Consider the following 17,002-nt stretch of genomic DNA (forward strand, 5'->3'; position numbering starts at 1 on the left):
GTAAACAGAGCTCTCTCTCCTCTTGCCCCCATCTCAGCTGGTGGCTATCTAGCACCTCAGTTGGTACAGTGATGTCATAGATCACTCTGAAAGCTGTCTTGCCATTGGTTAGTATCTTATCACCAGTGACTCCATTTCTTGCCTAGTGAATGTAGAGAAATATTCTCCAATGATGTACTTATTACTCAGAAATTTACATAACAATTATCACAACCACATGCAAATTCTTAGATCAAAAACAGGAAACTATGCATCATAATATTCACCATCTTGGTTTTTTTTTTTTTAATGTGCACGTATGTTGCATTCCTATAGACTGCAAAATCTGCCTCCTCAGCTGAAAACTCTGCTCCAGTGCTGTGAAACAAGCCAGGCCTGCCTTTAAAATACTTCCAGGATGCCCAAGTACAATAAATCTTAACCCAATGTTTATTAATGTTAAGTTCTTCCTTGTATGGCCTTGCCACAGACTTGCATCTATGTGTGTGTGTGATTTATCTTGGTCAGTCGTGGGGTCTGGTATCCAGAGTCAGATATTTTCTTGTGTTTTGTAAGAAAGATCATTTCATAATTATTCTCCTTGCCCTCTGGTTGGGATTCAAGTCCATATACATATAGTGATCACTGCCTCTCTTCTTCTCACCTTCAACAATGCTTTACAAAAGTGGCAAAGTGACGCCATAGTACAAGTATTTGAATTGATGGTCTTTCACAGAATTTACCCCCCCCCCCCCCACCACACACACACCAAAAAAAATGCTGCAAATCTTATTTTGAAGACACAAAAATTCTATAAACGGTGCTTACAACTTTGTTTATTTTGAGTACTACAATAAAGAAGATTTGCTTAAGAATTGTGAGTCTATTGTTAAAGCTTCTGCTTGGGGATGGTTTAAGATGACTGTTGAAGCTACTCTATACTTTGCCTAGAACAGTAAAGGATTTTCTGATAGTCATCAATGTGAAGTAAAAAAAAATCCAGTATGGTGCACAGTATTGCACTAGGGAAGGAAAATGGGCAAACTAGATGAGCTTTTGTAACCTTTTCTCTATCATTCTCATGCCAAACAGTCAGAATATACTCTGCTAATAATTCTGGTAGATAAATACAAAATACTGTTGAATTTCATTAGTAAAGGTCCCTATCCGCCTTATTTTCAAAAGTGATGGGCACCCATATTTCGACCCAAAGGCGCCCAAATCGGTATAATGGAAAGCTGATTTTGGGCGTCTTCAACTGCACTCCGTCGCAGGAACAAAGTTGACAGGGGCGTGTCGGAGGCGTGGTGAAGGCTGGACTGGGGCGTGTTTATCAGCCGAGGAGAGATGGGCGCCTTCGGTCGATAATCGAAAAAAAAAGGGTGGGAGAAGCGAGAATTTGGGTCGCTTTTGCTGGACCCTTTTATTTCACCACCGAAGTCCCAAAAAAGTGCCTCAACTGGCCAGATGACCACTGGAGGGAATTGGGTATGACCTCCCTTGACTCCCCCAGTGGTCACTAACCCCCTCCCACCACAAAAAAGAACTTTACAACTATTTTTGACAGCCTGTACGCAACCCTCAAATGTCATACCCAGCTCCCTGATAGCAGTATGCAGGTCCCTTGGAGCAGTTTATAGTGGGTGCAGTGGTCAGGCAGGCGGACCCAGGCCCATCCCCCCCTACCTGTTCCACTTGTGCTGGTTAATGTTGAGCCCTCCAAAACCCCCACAACCCACTGTACCCACATGTAGGTGCCCCCTGCACCCCTTAGGGCTATGGTAATGGTGTAGACTTTTGGGTAGTGGGTTTGGGGGGGATTTGGGGGGCTCAGCACACAAGGGAAGGGTGCTATGCACCTGGAAGCTATTTTAATTTTTTTTTTATATTTGTAAAATTTCCCCCTAGGGTGTCCAGTTAGTGTCCTGGCATGTGAGGGGGACCAGTGCACTATGAATCCTGGCCCCTCCCATGACCCAATGCTGAAAACCGATAGCGCCCAGCTCAAAAACGCCCAAATCCTAGGCATTTGCCCCGCACAATCCGTATTATCGAAAAAAGATGGGCGCCCATCTTTTTTCGAAAATACGGTTTGTCCCACCCCTTCGCATGGCCGCCCACAGAGATGGGCACCCACTTTCGATTATGCCCCTCTGTGTCTTTTACTAAGTCCATATATGCCAATATGCACTCTGCGTTCCTCCCAGCAATCCCTCCTTCTGTTCTGTGACTGGACAACACGCGATTCAGCATCGTGATATTAGTCCCAAACTCTGGAACTCACTGCCCCACCCTTTCAGACAGGAATCACCCTACATGAATTTAAAGAAACTACTCAAAACCTGGCTCTTTCAACAGACCTTTTCAACAGCCACACTAACCTTCCTATTCCTCTCATTTACTTCTCCCCCACTCTATGCTATTGCTTACTCTTCCTCCCTGTCCTCTTGTCCTTTCTCTACCTTTTAATTTGTAAACCACCTAGATGCATGACTTTGCTTGTGCAATTGCTGATATATCAACAATCTGTAAATAAATAAATAAAATAAAGTGCAGAAACAGGCTACTGTGTGACCATGTTAAGGGGTTTTGTGGTAGTTTGCCTGTTTTCGCTCAATTTTCTTAATTTTTCTGTCAGGGGTGTGGCACGGGTGGGCTATAGGCGTGGAAGTGTTACCCACGTTGTACACAGTAAGTTCAGTGCGCTTTTTACCCCAATTCTATAAATGGTGCTTACAACGGCATGCACAAATTTGGGCATGTGCACAATTTAATTAACGAGCCTATTTGTGCCAATAATTGGGCACCATTATTGGTGTTAATTGGCAACCATTTGAATTTACGTGCACATCTTGTTATGCGAATATATTTTTTTTAGCAAGCAACAGAAAAAAGAGGTGTGGCCATGGGAGGGATATGGGCAGTTCAAGGACCTTCACTGAAGATGCATGCTGTATTACTGAATTCGGGGGATCCATGCCTAACTTACGTGTGGGAATTTACACCAGGTTTCAGTTGGTGTAAATCCTCACACCTAAAAGTTGGGTGCAGATCCCAGCGCCAAGCACTAGTCTATAAACGCACCATTTCAAGAATAGAATTTTTTTCAATGCCCCAAATTTGGGCGGCATTTACTGAATTTAGCAGGTCCATGTTAACTCTCTGTTGGTACCATGCACTAATGGGAACATGAAAACACGACATGCAATAAAAAAAATGATGAAATGCCCCCCAAAATGCAGCATTACATTTGCAGTGCAGTAAAATCCCGCATTATTCCGTGGTAACTGGAAATTTTAGCACATTTTAATAAAAGGTCTTTAAGAATCTAAATGAATGAATACTTTCATAGGAACACCCAGCAATTATTATGGTCATTTCTACAAACCCTGAAAAAAAATGACACACTACTCAATCTCATCAGAATCTCCAACAGCAGGTTACTAAAAAATCATGGACCAGTGACTGCTCTGTCTCCTGCTTCAGTCTGGTTCAAGCTCTTCACACCTGGAGTGCTGCCATAATTCCCAGAGAAAGAGAAGAGTAAAGCAGTTCACAGCAAAGGGATCTCAAACTAATTATGAAGGGTTTATTCAGAAGCTTTTATTTGAGCTTTATCACAAAAGAGTCGCGTTTAATGTTTACACCAAATATTAGAAACCGAGATATTTTTATTCTAGTGTTATAAAGTACAATAATTTTCTTAATCCATCCTCAGAATGCAGACTAATATTTTTCTGTATAGAAACTGTACACAAACACAAGGCACTATACATATTTTTTGGATATTAAAGTATAAAGGTCAATTTGCATAGTTTTGCTAGAAACCCATGCCATAAATACAATGCTCTGTTCAACTTAGCACCTGCCATAGCACTGAAAACAACTTATTGCAAAGGGAAATGCTGCAAGATGCATATATAGATTGGTGGCATACTCAACTTACAACCTACTGCCAATCATCCTCTGCTCTTACTCCGTCACAAAAATCTTTAAAAAGTGAATACACGTTGCAACGTTAATACTTATTCCATACTGTGTTTTATATAAATATAAATTCTTCTGTAATCCACAAACAAATATAACACTTATAAGATAACCGATTGAAGACGGCCAAGTTTGTAGAAGAGGACAACTTGCAGCGGCTTGAAGGACTACTGTTTAAGTGCACAAGGGCGAAGACATATCCCCGTTATCCTCTGAGTCAATATAACAGTAATATGTGCATAGGGCTCTCCACATTCACAATGCTACATAGCTGAAGAGCAGGCAGTATCGACATTAACCACAGATTAGGTCAGCTTTGGTTCTGAGTCGCCTCCCAAAATATTGTATTTTTATGGTACAAAAGACATTAACGGTAGCAAGTAATGCCAGTCTTTAAATAACGACCAATTAGTTAGAACAGTCCTTTTGCTTTCTTGATGTTCACTTGTTTCCAGGAAGGTAGAGCATTATATTCCTCTCTCGTCATTTCCAGAGCTTTCTGAAGTTAAAAAGAAACATTACATTACACAATTCTTATATTCTGCAAATACTGTAAAGTTCCATACAGATTTCAAAAATCAAGAGAGCCAAGCAATCTCTGGGATGGGCATCATAACAATAAGTAATAACACACAACACCTTACCTCCAAGTATTTCTTAAAATAGAAAAATATTAAAGCTTTCTGAAATATAAATTAGAATGCTAACAAAGAGGTAAAGGACTTCCAAATCATGGGCACTTCATAAGAATAAAAATTAGATGAAAACACTGTTTTCGAACACAATCATTTTGGATGCAATAGTAGTGTTATTTGTTAATGCATCAATCCTTTCCCTATTTGGAATACAAAGCAGGTTTAGCATATATAATGGAGCCCTCCCGTATATTATACTAAAGATCACAGTACATAATTTGAACTAATAGGCACTTCAACAGGCAAACAATGAAGGTCGATAAAGATGTTGTAGGTGTAATTCTGTCTTATCTATGGGCAAAGTAAATCAACCAGGCTGCCATGTTTTGAATTGTTTAAAATTTTTGAGAAGGTATTTATGACAACCTATATACGCTATATTACAGTAATCCAATTGAGACAGCAATAAACTTTGCACTACTAACTGAAAATCTGATGAATCAAGGAAACGTCTTGTTTTCCATAGTTTTCTTAATAAAGTGAACATTCTTTTAATAACTGCATCCACTTGTAACTCCGGTGTCAAAGACTCCCAATATTTTTAAGCCAGTTTCAAATTTTAAATTTCCTAAGTTCAGTATGTTTTTATTCCAGATATTAACAGAATGTCCTATTTGTAGGAACTTATGGGTCCTTTTATGAAGCTGTGTAAAAAAAAGTGGCCTGTGCTGAGGCCACTTCTAGCATGGCAACAATTGCTTTTTTTCTACTGATGGCCACACACTAATTTCACAATTAGCGCGTGGCCAGTAGCGTGGGAGCCCTTAACGCCACCTATTTTGTAGGCAGTAAGGGCTCCTGTGCTAATCGGTCAGCGCAATTTAATATCCTCAACCCCATGACGCCTGATACACTTCTACCTGTGACCATAACACAACCTTGTATTTGTTATCAACCGTAATGGCAATCGCCTTTACGATACTTTGTAAGCCACATTGACCCTGCAAATAGGTGGGAAAATGTGGGGTATAAATGTAACAAATAAATAAATAAAAACCAGTGACTAGCTATACTACAGGACTGAGGAGTTTACGCTGTTTATATGAGTCACTCTTAACAGACGTGAGAGCGTTTTGCTCTGTGGTAAGAGAGAGTACAGTTCCACAGTGGATTTGCATATTTTATCATTTAAATCAACTGCAGTTTGTTGCGACCCCTGATGCAGGCACTTGGTCGCTGAAACACGGCCCGTGTCGGGTCTTCTCAATCTTCTCAATAAAGATCTGCCATTGTCCTGTTCCCAGAGGTCCACTTCTGCTTTTTTTATTTTTATTTTTTTATTAAAACATATCCATGTAGGGGGTCATTTTAAAGAGGGCACCTATATTGGAAGTCTCTTTAAATTATGTGGCTGAATATGTATGTATAAATATGCACACCCTGATGACATGTATTTAAATGTGTGCCATGCATATGCATCTCTGAGGATGTAGTTTGGGTGCAATTGCACTGTACACACATTTTATACAATTCATGCATCTTCACAGAGTACATATCTACAGCTTCTTCAGAGCAGGTATAAATCTGTGTATTATTGGGCATGTTTTATACAGGCACATAGGTGTCTATGTCAGCTTTATAAAATAGATATTTTAGGGCCTTATTCTATAAAGTTTAGGCTCCTAAATTTACGCTCCTAAAATTTATGCTCCTAAATTACAAGCCTAATCAATGCTCCAAAATAGATTACGCTCGTAATTTAGGAGAATAAATTTAGGAGCCTAACCTTTATAGAATAAGGCCCTTAACTTTTGATACATTATAAAAATTACCGCTGAACAAAGTGCTTTTGAATACTACACAATATTTCAATGGATCAACTACCAGTTGTATGGAAAAGGTGTTTATTTGCAAGGGACACTCTACAATTACAGGATGCATTTGGTAACGGTGTGCAAAATGATTTCGTGTTCTTAGTTTGGGGCACAGTAAATTACATGGTGTTTCACAGTCCTAATGTCTCCAGTTTAGGAACAGAACCTGCTATAGCTGTATTAAATTCTAAAAGAACAACGAGCCATTCTTTCCCCTTTCCTCTAATTTACCTCAAAGTCTTCATTGGACAGGTAGATTTCAAGCCTCAGTGGATCAACCCCCTCTGGCAGAGGCCTGGCCAAAAGATCTGCCAGGGGATACAGAGTTTTACAGAGTCTGGCTAACACATCTTCTACAAGGATTATCCGATTACACACTTCCGCATCCTAGGAAAAAAAAAACAATCACAAGATGTGTTATTCACACCATGGTATTAAATAAGCTAAAATACTAGCAACTCTATAACTTGGCACCTCCAATTAAGGGTGCAGATGCCATTATAGAATTGGTTTACAGCGCATGGAATCTGTGCGCCAAGATGCCATTATATAATACTAGCATAAACCCAAATTGACATGCCTAAATTTAGGCTGCCAGCCTCTCTCAATTGCTGCCTGCACCGTTCGCGCTGCCAAGTCCAACATAGTAGCATTGTATTTCAACTGTGTCTGGAGGCATGAGCTGTGCCATACTAGTCTTCAGTATGGCGTCAGAGTCTTTCTACACTACTTGAGTTTTTGGCGGGAATCTCCACCATTTTGTTTGTAGCTATGTAGGATCAGCTCAGGCCTTTCTAATAGCGGTCTACTATTGTTCCGGCAGCCTCTTCGGTATTGCTATGAGGTCTTCTCTGGAGGGGAGAAGATTTCCTCTGCCTTTCACGCTGTTAATTTGAAGGACGAACAGTCATTGCGGAGACAGATGCTGCTTTAGATTGTAAGCTCCATTGAGCAGGGACTGTCCTTCTTTGTTAAACTGTACAGCGCTGCGTAACCCTAGTAGCGCTCTAGAAATGTTAAGTAGTAGTAGTTAGGCTGCCAGCCTCTCTCAATTGCTGCCTGCACCGTTCGCGCTGCCGAATCCAACGTAGTAGCATTGTATCTCAACTATGTCTGGTTATACATTTCTTGGAAAGTCAAAAATCAAGATTTTCTGACCCCTGAAGCAGGCGCTTGTGCGCCGAAACACGGCCCGTGTCGGGTCAAGTTCGCAATAAAGGAGAACATTGATTATCCCAATCTTGAAGGCCCAGTGTTGCTTTTTTGTTGTTGTTAAATTTAGGCACGACCATTTATGCCAGGTCAATAGGGAGCGTAAATGGGTGCACCTAAGTTAAGGCTGTCAACTGGATCCAGATTCGCAGTTCAGTGTTGATCCAGTCCTGGTTTACCCCAGTGCATGCTAGGACTTGTAGTCTTACTTTCTTAGGGAATGCAATGGGAGAATCAGAACTACAAGTCCCTGCATGCAACAGGGTAAACCCAGAACTGGATCAACCCTGTCCTGCAAATCTGGATCCAGCTGGCATCCTTAGCCTAAGTGCACCACGCAGCATGCATTATTTATAGCATTCTGTAAGTTGTGCGCATATGTTGGAGACATGCCCAAGCCCCTCCCATGCTCCATCCACATGTATGCCTCCTTGCAGCTACACGCCATCTTACAGCAGAGCACACAGACACGTTAAATGGTGCTTTCCTGCACACCTACCTGCATGCACCCAGTTATAGAATTGCCTTTTAAGGGTTTCATTTGTGGACAAAATCCTACAATATGGGTTTGTGTGGTTTTAAAAGCGCATGTCTTCATAAACTTTTGCACTACTTCAGTGTTGCTGCAGTAGCCATATGTGACCATCTCTGGGAAAATGTGACTAAAAGGATGGGGTGTGATCTGTATGCTCTAACAGAGTTCATTAAAACCTCACTTTGTGTTTCTGGTGACTTTATTCATCTTTTCCCCAGAGATGGTCATATATTGGCTGTGGAAAAGAACTGGAAATCACAGTATATCATAGTAACATAGTAGATGACAGCATATAAAGACCTAAATGGACCATCCAGTCTGCCGAACAAGATATATCATATCTTACCATATGCATACCTGATCTCCACCTGTCCTTGCTATAATGGCACAGACCATAGAAGTCTGCCTGGCACTGGCCTTATTCCTCAACTACTAAAGTTGCCATCAAAGACTCACTCCAGCCCATCCAGATCTGTGTAGACCAGTGGTTCTCAACCATTGTGCTAGGGGGCTGGCACACAAAGCGTTTTTTTTTCCATTTGTTTTTCTCTTTCCTGTTTTCTCTCCTCTTATGCCACAGATCCAGAACCTCTTCCTTCCCTCTCCGTGTCAGGTACCTCTCTCCCCCTCCTCCCCCCAGTCCTCAAAAACATGATTTATGCACTGGTGCTGGCCGCAGCAGCAACAGACTGTCTAGGCCGACCTAGTCCTTCGTTCTGCAATGTTCCACCCCTCTAATGCAACTTCCTGTTTATGCATAGGCAGGCCGCTGGAGAGGGAAGGACCGGGTCAGCCCAGACAACCTGTTGCCACTGCCGCTACCAGCACCAGCAAAGTAACCAGGTTTTTGTAGATCAGGGGTCTGATGAGTGAGGACAAGAAAGTGCTAGACTCGGGGGGGTGGGGGGGAGGGAGACAGAGAGAGATACAGGACAAGGGTAGGGAAGGGAGAGGCGCTGGATTTTCATCAGGAGAGGAGGGGAAAAACAGGGGAAATAGAGCTGCTGGGTTATAAGGAAGAAAGGAAGAGAGGTGACAAGAAGTGCTGGTCCACAGGGAAGGAGGGGAAAGGAGAGGGGACAAGTAAATGCTAGATCATAAGGGAGAAGGGTGGAGAGAGGGGACAGGGAGTTGCTGGACCATAGGTGAGGAGGGGAGGGGGAGAGGTACTAGACTCAAGGGGAGGGAACAGAGAGATGCTGGATCTATAGTGGGAGAGGGGAGGAAACAGAGAGCTGCTGGGCTATATGGGGGAAGAGGAGAGAGGGGCAAGGAATGCTGGACTATAGGGATGTAGGGGAAGGGTGGAGCGAGGGGACAAGAAATTGCTGGAGCATAGGGGTGAAGAAAAGAGAAGGGTAGGACAGAGAGATGGGCTACAAGTGTGGGTGGAGAAAGAGAGAAAATGTTGGGCTACAAGAATGTAGGAAGGAAGAGAGAGGGGAGATGCTTGGCATGATGGAACCATGTGAGAGAGATCAAGGTTCTCAGGACAGATGAGTGAGAAGAGGATGGTGAGTACTAGTGCTTTTTTTTTTTGTAGAAAAAAAAAAAGCACTGGTACTCACCATCCTCTTCTCACTCATCTGCCCTGAGAACTTTGATCTCTCTCACATGGTTCCATCAAGGTACCGGTACTCATACAGGGCCAATCTTAAGAGTGGGGTCACTATGGCTCCACTCCTACTATAGCTACACCCCCACAGTAACCACACCCATTTTACTAGCCATGGAGCATATAAAAAGTAATGAAAATAGTACACCACTCCCTAGGTCCAACAAAAGAACCCCAAAGAGTGACCATAAAGTAATGAAATAGGTAGACAAAAAAAAATCAGCTGAAACCCCCAAAAACCAGATTCTGGCATGCAGGATAAAACCAGAAAAACAAATTATTTTCCCCTTATACTGGTATAAAGATAGCAGATATAAATTTCAAAAACTACATTACTACATTATAAATTAACTACAAATAAAATAATTAAAAAAAAAATAATGTGTTAGCTGTGTTGATCTTAAACTAAAAATAAAATTCTTTTTTCTACGTTATTGTCTGGCCACATACTTTTTTTTTCAAATGTTTTGGTCCCAGTCTCTGATTTCTACTTTCCTCATCTTCTCTTAACTCTATTGCCAGGATTTCCTTTTCTTTTGTCATTTTCACTCCTCCTTTCCCTTTCAGCTTTTTTCAATTTATTTTCTGACTCTGTCCACATTTCTTTCTTACTATCCCATCTTCAATTTTTCTCTTTTGACTATAGCTACCTAGAGTTTGCCTCTCTCTCTCTTCTCCTCACTTTCATTCAGCATTTCCCCTCTCTTCTCCCCACTTCCATCCAGCATTTGCCCCATCTCTCTTCCCAACTTCCATCCAGCATCTCCCCCTTTCTGTTTGCATCCTTCCAGCATCTCCCTTGTCTTTCCCCATCCCTCCATCCAGGATCTTCCCCCTTCCAGCCAGCATCTCCCTTCTTTCTCTCCCCCTTCCATCCAATGTCTCCCCTCTCTCCCCCATCTTTCTATCCACAATGATCTATCTACTCCTCTTCTGTCCATCATTTCTCCCCCCCCACTTCTAATTTCTCCCATGTCCACCGCTGCTTCTCCCAACGAGCAGCAGCGGAGGGCAAAGCAAGGAGAAGCAGGTCAAGGTTGCAATGCTCAGGCACACGCTGTCAGCTCTGCCAATCCCCTGCCCCTGATGTCAACCGCAGGGGACCGGCACAGCCGACAGCGTGCACCGAAGAACTGCAGCCCCGCATCTGCTGCTCCTTGCTTTGCCCACCGCTGCTGCTTGTCAGGAGAAGCAGCATTGGCTGCAGGAGATTGGGGGGGGGGGGGGGGGGGGGGGATGAGCAGGCAAGGAAAAATGGTGCCGGTACACTGTACCAGCACAAAAAAGCCCTGGTGAGTACAGAGGGTAGAAGTGAGTAACAGGAAGTGAGTGAAAGAAGACAGAATAGGAGGCTGGGGAATGAATGAAACAGGAGAGAAACAGAATGAGGAGGAGGAGGAGATGGAAAAGTTGATAGGTAAGTGAAATATAGGTAGAGGACTGAAGAGTGAGAGGGTGAAATTTGAGTGGGCAGACAGAAAAGAGAGAAAGAGGAAATATGTCAGACAGATGTATTAAGGGAATGGAAGAAGATAGGAAGAAAAGTGGTGAGAGGACAGAAGACAGACAAGAAAGCAGAAAAGATAAACTGGGCCCAACAGACTTGGAAAAATAAAATGCCCAGAAAGCAAAGATAGAAAAAAACTTGTTTTATTTTCAATGTATTAGGGGGAATATGTGAGCTTTGGGAAATGTGCATTGTGGATGACTTTGTATTTTATTGGAAATGCATTTCTATTTTTAATTTCTCCTATGTTGTGGTACATGCCTACATTGACTTCTTGGGTTCTCCTGTTCTATATTTGGTGAGAGTCTATCTGTGTTTTTGTGTGTCATGGAGGTGTGGTATTCTGTTTCCATATAGTTGTGTAGAAATTGGTCAGTTTTACTAGTAATACGTGTATTGGTGTTCTAGGACCCACATGTAATATTGCGCGCTGGATGAATTTGAATGGGCTGCCTCACATTTGCCGTGCGGGAATTGCTAGCGCAGTTTAGTAAAACAGGCCCTTAAGTAAACAGACTGCAGCTTGAATTGATAAAACTGCACAACTGAACAATAGCATTTGTTCTTAATCTAATAGTTTTAAAAGGTTGGCAGTTTTACGAATTTTGCAAGTCATTATTTTAAACAAACACTTACAGTGTGATGTGTTAAGGAAGCAGAATCCACCAGAGACATGTGTGCAATGCATTTCTATTTTTTTCTTGTGTTTTCCTGATTTGGGGGGGGGGGGGGGAGGATTGTTTTTGTTTTTTTGGCTTGTTTTGCAGATTTCATAGAAGTTTGTCATGCACACTATATCATTTTAATGTGCACTAATTGACAGCATGCTTAATGTATGTTAGTGTGGATTAAATCAATTAAGCGTGCACTAAAATTTTTCAGGCACACAAACAGTGTGGAATCTACAGTAAGTACTGAAAGTCAGGTTTCAGTAAATTTACAAGGAAGTACAATGATCGTTAATTGATAAGATACCCAGTGACAGAAGAAATCATCTGTGCAATACGTCACAGCAACAAAACATCTCATTGGCTGCCCAAGGAACAAAACTTCCTCAGTCTCTCAGGTTGGAGTGAATTCAGGAGTTGTCAATTATGGGAAATACTCAACCATAACATATTAGATGGCAGTTCTCAGCAATTACCTAAACTTATTATAGCCAACAACCTGATTTCCAGCAGGGTTTCAAAAACAGGGCTTGTTATGCCAGGAGTTGAGACCTTAGTTTATTCCTGTATCAAATACTCTACATTAATTACTGTGAAGAATACAACTTCAATTTGTTATACTCCAGGACAAAAATAATTTTTTTTAATTAACAAAAATGTAGCTAAATTATACCAGTACTCTGTAAAAGTTTTAGTACCCTCTGTCCAAAGTTCATATTCTTAGCTGTAATGTTTTTCTACATCTACTAGACATAATTAAGCACTAATTGCCACTGAGCTAGGCATCTATTAGCAGCTAATGTCCTTTTAATGTCCACAGGGTACTGTTGCAGTTCCCTGATAAATTTTGGTGCTCATTTTCAAAGCACGTACAAACTTTATAAGTCTATGTGCTTTGAAAATGAGCCTCAAAAACATATAATTTTTGTATTTCTGGGGTGTTGGTGTCTTTAAAACATCAACAGTCCAAACTGCTGTTAATTAGGTAAACTGTATATTAATGCCCTATGTTTCCATTGATTACACAGTCCATACTTTTGCTCCACAAACTCCATGGATTTTGCTGGGAATAAGTTTAACACTGGGGCTTCCCTGATGCTTGGTATTCATGGATAACCAAAGCATCCATGCCTCTACCCCTTAGAGAGCAAAATATTTTCCAAAGCAGGTTAGATACACAGCTGTATGGCAATGCTTTGTAGAGATTGGTCTACTCAATTGGCCCATTTGCTCCCCCTGGCCACCACATTTAGACTGTGTCCTAGGCTTGCTTGCATTTTGTCACCACTTCGCTTACTTATGTCTGCAGACAGACTCTCTCAGGCATCCACTATCCATACCTGTTCTGTGATCTGAGCAATATCTTCCCTGTGCTCCCAGCTCGGGAACATGTTTGTAAACGTCAGCGGTTCCAGACCAGCGTATATCAGATACGATTTTGGAGGTTTCTTTACATTTTTTCCTGAAAAATGCAGACGTATAAAGAAAACATTCAGTAAACCTTGCCAGATTTTGTTTTGTAAGTTTGTTTCTGATTAGTGATTTAAAATATCACCATTTAGGATTTTAGCTGTTAATTTTGGAACCAAATACTTAAGTGGATATGGTTAGTATGTATCTACAAAGTGGCAATTTTAGAAAGGGAAAAATACACACAGAGGGAGCATTTTTAAAAGAAGTCCAAGTCAGAATTGGGACCTGATCATTATTCCCTTTCCTCCTTTCCTGAAGTTACTATTGAGGAAACTACACTTCTCCTTTCTTCCTCAAAATGTACCACCTGTTCCTCTGATCCCATTCCCACCCACCTTCTTAATGCCATCTCTCCTGCTCTTATTCCTTTTATCTGTCACATTTTCAACCTCTCACTTTCCACTGCGACTGTCCCTGCTGCCTTTAAACATGCTGTGGTCACACCTCCCCTTAAGAAGCCTTCACTCGACCCTACTTGTCCCTCTAATTACCGACCCATCTCCCTCCTTCCTTTTCTCTCCAAATTACTTGAGCGTGCTGTTCACTGCCGCTGCCTTGATTTATCTCCTCACATGCTATTCTTGACCCACTACAATCTGGTTTTCGCCCTCTCCACTCAACCGAAACTGCGCTTACTAAAGTCTCCAATGACCTATTACTGGCTAAATCCAGAGGTCAATATTCCATCCTCATTCTTCTTGATCTTTCCGCTTCTTTTGACACTGTCGATCACAGCATACTTCTCGATACCCTGTCCTCACTTGGATTCCAGGGCTCTGTCCTTTCCTGGTTCTCTTCCTACCTCTCCCTCCGCACCTTTAGTGTTCACTCTGGTGGATCCTCTTCTACTTCTATCCCTCTGCCTGTCGGCGTACCTCAGGGTTCTGTTCTTGGTCCCTTCCTCTTTTCTATCTACACTTCTTCCCTTGGTTCATTAATCTCATCCCATGGCTTTTCCTACCATCTCTATGCTGATGACTCCCAAATCTACCTTTCTACCCCTGATATCTTACCTTGCATCCAAACCAAAGTTTCAGCGTGCTTGTCTGACATTGCTGCCTGGATGTCTCAACGCCACCTGAAATTAAATATGACCAAAACCGAGCTTCTCATTTTCTCCCCCCAACCCACCTCCCCGCTCCCCCCGTTTTCTATTTCTGTTGATGGCTCTCTCATTCTCCCTGTCTCCTCAGCTCGAAACCTTGGGGTCATCTTTGACTCTTCTCTCTCCTTCTCTGCTCATATCCAGCAGATTGCCAAGACCTGTCGTTTCTTTCTTTACAACATCCGTAAAATCCGCCCCTTTCTTTCCGAGCACTCTACCAAAACCCTCATCCACACCCTTGTCACCTCTCATTTAGACTACTGCAATCTGCTTCTTGCTGGCCTCCCACTTAGTCACCTCTCCCCTCTTCAGTCGGTTCAAAACTCTGCTGCCCGTCTCGTCTTCCGCCAGGGTCGCTTTACTCATACTACCCCTCTCCTCAAGACCATTCACTGGCTTCCTATCCGTTTTCGCATCCTGTTCAAACCTCTTCTACTAACCTATAAATGTACTCACTCTGCTGCTCCCCAGTATCTCTCCACACTTGTCCTTCCCTACACCCCTTCCCGTGTACTCCGCTCCATGGATAAATCCTTCTTATCTGTTCCCTTCTCCACTACTGCCAACTCCAGACTTTGCGCCTTCTGTCTCGCTGCACCTTATGCTTGGAATAAACTTCCTGAGCCCCTACGTCTTGCCCCATCCTTGGCCACCTTTAAATCTAGACTGAAAGCCCACCTCTTTAACATTGCTTTTGACTCGTAACCACTTGTAACCACTCGCCTCCACCTACCCTCCTCTCTTCCTTCCCGTTCACATTAATTGATTTGATTTGCTTACTTTATTTATTTTTTGTCTATTAGATTGTAAGCTCTTTGAGCAGGGACTGTCTTTCTTCTATGTTTGTGCAGCGCTGCGTACGCCTTGTAGCGCTATAGAAATGCTAAATAGTAGTAGTAGTAGTAATATCTTAAAAAAAAAAAAAGCCCATCTCACAGCTATTTTCGAACAGGAAAATGTTGGGATTTCCTGTTTGAAAATACGTGAGGATATTCTTGCCGTGAAACTGTCCAAAATTACCAGCCATTTCCCAAAATGAAACATCCAAAATATGAATGCCAAAAAAGTCTGCCATCACTTGTATAAAAATGGCCACACAGACATCCCTGCAGAGCAGAGGGACAGCCTAGCAGTCAGTGCAGTGGACTTTAAACAATGGAACCCAAGTAGAAATCTCACCTTAATTTTGTTATGTTATGCGAGCCCTCTAGGAACAAACAAAACCTTAGGGCCCTGTTTACTAAGGTGCGCTAACGTTTTTAGCATGCGCAACAAATTAGCGCATGCTAACGCTAGAGACACCTACTACTATTAAACATTTCTATAGCGCTACTAGACTTACGCAGCGCTGTACAAATTAACATGAAAAGACAGTCCCTGCTCAACTGAGCTTACAATCTAAATTGGACAGATGAACAGACAGCTAGGGGTGGGGAAATTGCAGTGATAAGTGATAAGTGGTAGGGGTGATAAGTGAGGGTGTTGAGTAAGAGAGTCATGGTTAGGAGTCGAAAGCAGTAGCAAAGATATTCCTATGGGTGTCTCAGCTAAAAATGATTACAAGAGGGAAAATTTAAACAAAGTCAACCAGAGAAACACACAGAAAACAGTAAACCTAAAAAATTACAACAAATAAAAATATAAAATAAAATGGAAATCACAACAATGAACATGAGTATAAAATAATTAACAGAAGGATAAACTCCTTAGTCCTGAGGAAGGTTGCAGCAGACAGCAGAGGTGTAGTCATAAATGGGCCCGGACCCACCAACTCTCAGCTTAGGCCCATCCAGAAACAGCACACCCTTAAGGTACCTGGCAGAAATCCCCACGCTCTGCCAGCTGAATACCTTTCCCGATGGCTTTCAGAACACTGCCGCCCAATTTGGTAGTTGGCGGCAGCTCCTTGAGCTACCAACACAAGCACCCACAAGATGCTCAGTTTTTGATGCATCTGGAAAAACTACGCATGTGTAGGTGCTGGCATTGGAAAAAGAGGTCTGTGTGCAATTGGTCGGAGGTCTTCAGCTGGCTCAGGTATTTATATATATTTTTTTTAAGTTGGGAGGGGAGGGCAGAGAATGGGGGCATGAGAAGCAGGGAGAGAACAATTGGTGACCACCCACAATCTGCCATCTGGCTACTATAACGCTCCTAGTAGTGGATAGATGTTATCACAGTTTTATTTAACTTTTTTCTGTCATAGTGTTTGGTTCCCCTATTAAATAACCACTCAAAGGGTGCCACAAAGAAATAGGGAAACATTTGAACAATATACAGTAACTGAGCAATAAACACTGAATCAACTCTCTGAATTGTTGAAAATTTTATTGCACAACCATATTAATAGACTTACTTTAAAATAAACATTAAAATCAGATTAAAAGCATAAATGTTTTAAAATATTACTCT

General features: G+C 42.0%; 1 protein-coding gene across 3 annotated transcripts in view; it reads right to left on the minus strand.

The window, feature by feature from the left end:
- Window positions 1–3,557: 3,557 nt before the first annotated feature.
- SVIL (supervillin) overlaps window positions 3,558–17,002 on the minus strand; it is a 492,709-nt gene continuing 479,264 nt past the window's right edge. For all 3 annotated transcript variants that reach the window (XM_030199261.1, XM_030199260.1, XM_030199262.1), the window contains 3 exons: window positions 13,353–13,474; window positions 6,707–6,862; window positions 3,558–4,465 (listed from right to left, as the gene is read on the minus strand). In XM_030199261.1, the coding sequence (XP_030055121.1) occupies window positions 4,379–4,465; window positions 6,707–6,862; window positions 13,353–13,474 (365 nt within the window). In that variant the 3' untranslated portion in view covers window positions 3,558–4,378. The remainder of the gene's footprint in view (window positions 4,466–6,706; window positions 6,863–13,352; window positions 13,475–17,002) is intronic.

The sequence above is a fragment of the Microcaecilia unicolor genome, chromosome 1, assembly GCF_901765095.1.
Source record: "Microcaecilia unicolor chromosome 1, aMicUni1.1, whole genome shotgun sequence".
In the NCBI taxonomy this organism is placed as follows: Eukaryota; Metazoa; Chordata; class Amphibia; order Gymnophiona; family Siphonopidae; genus Microcaecilia; species Microcaecilia unicolor.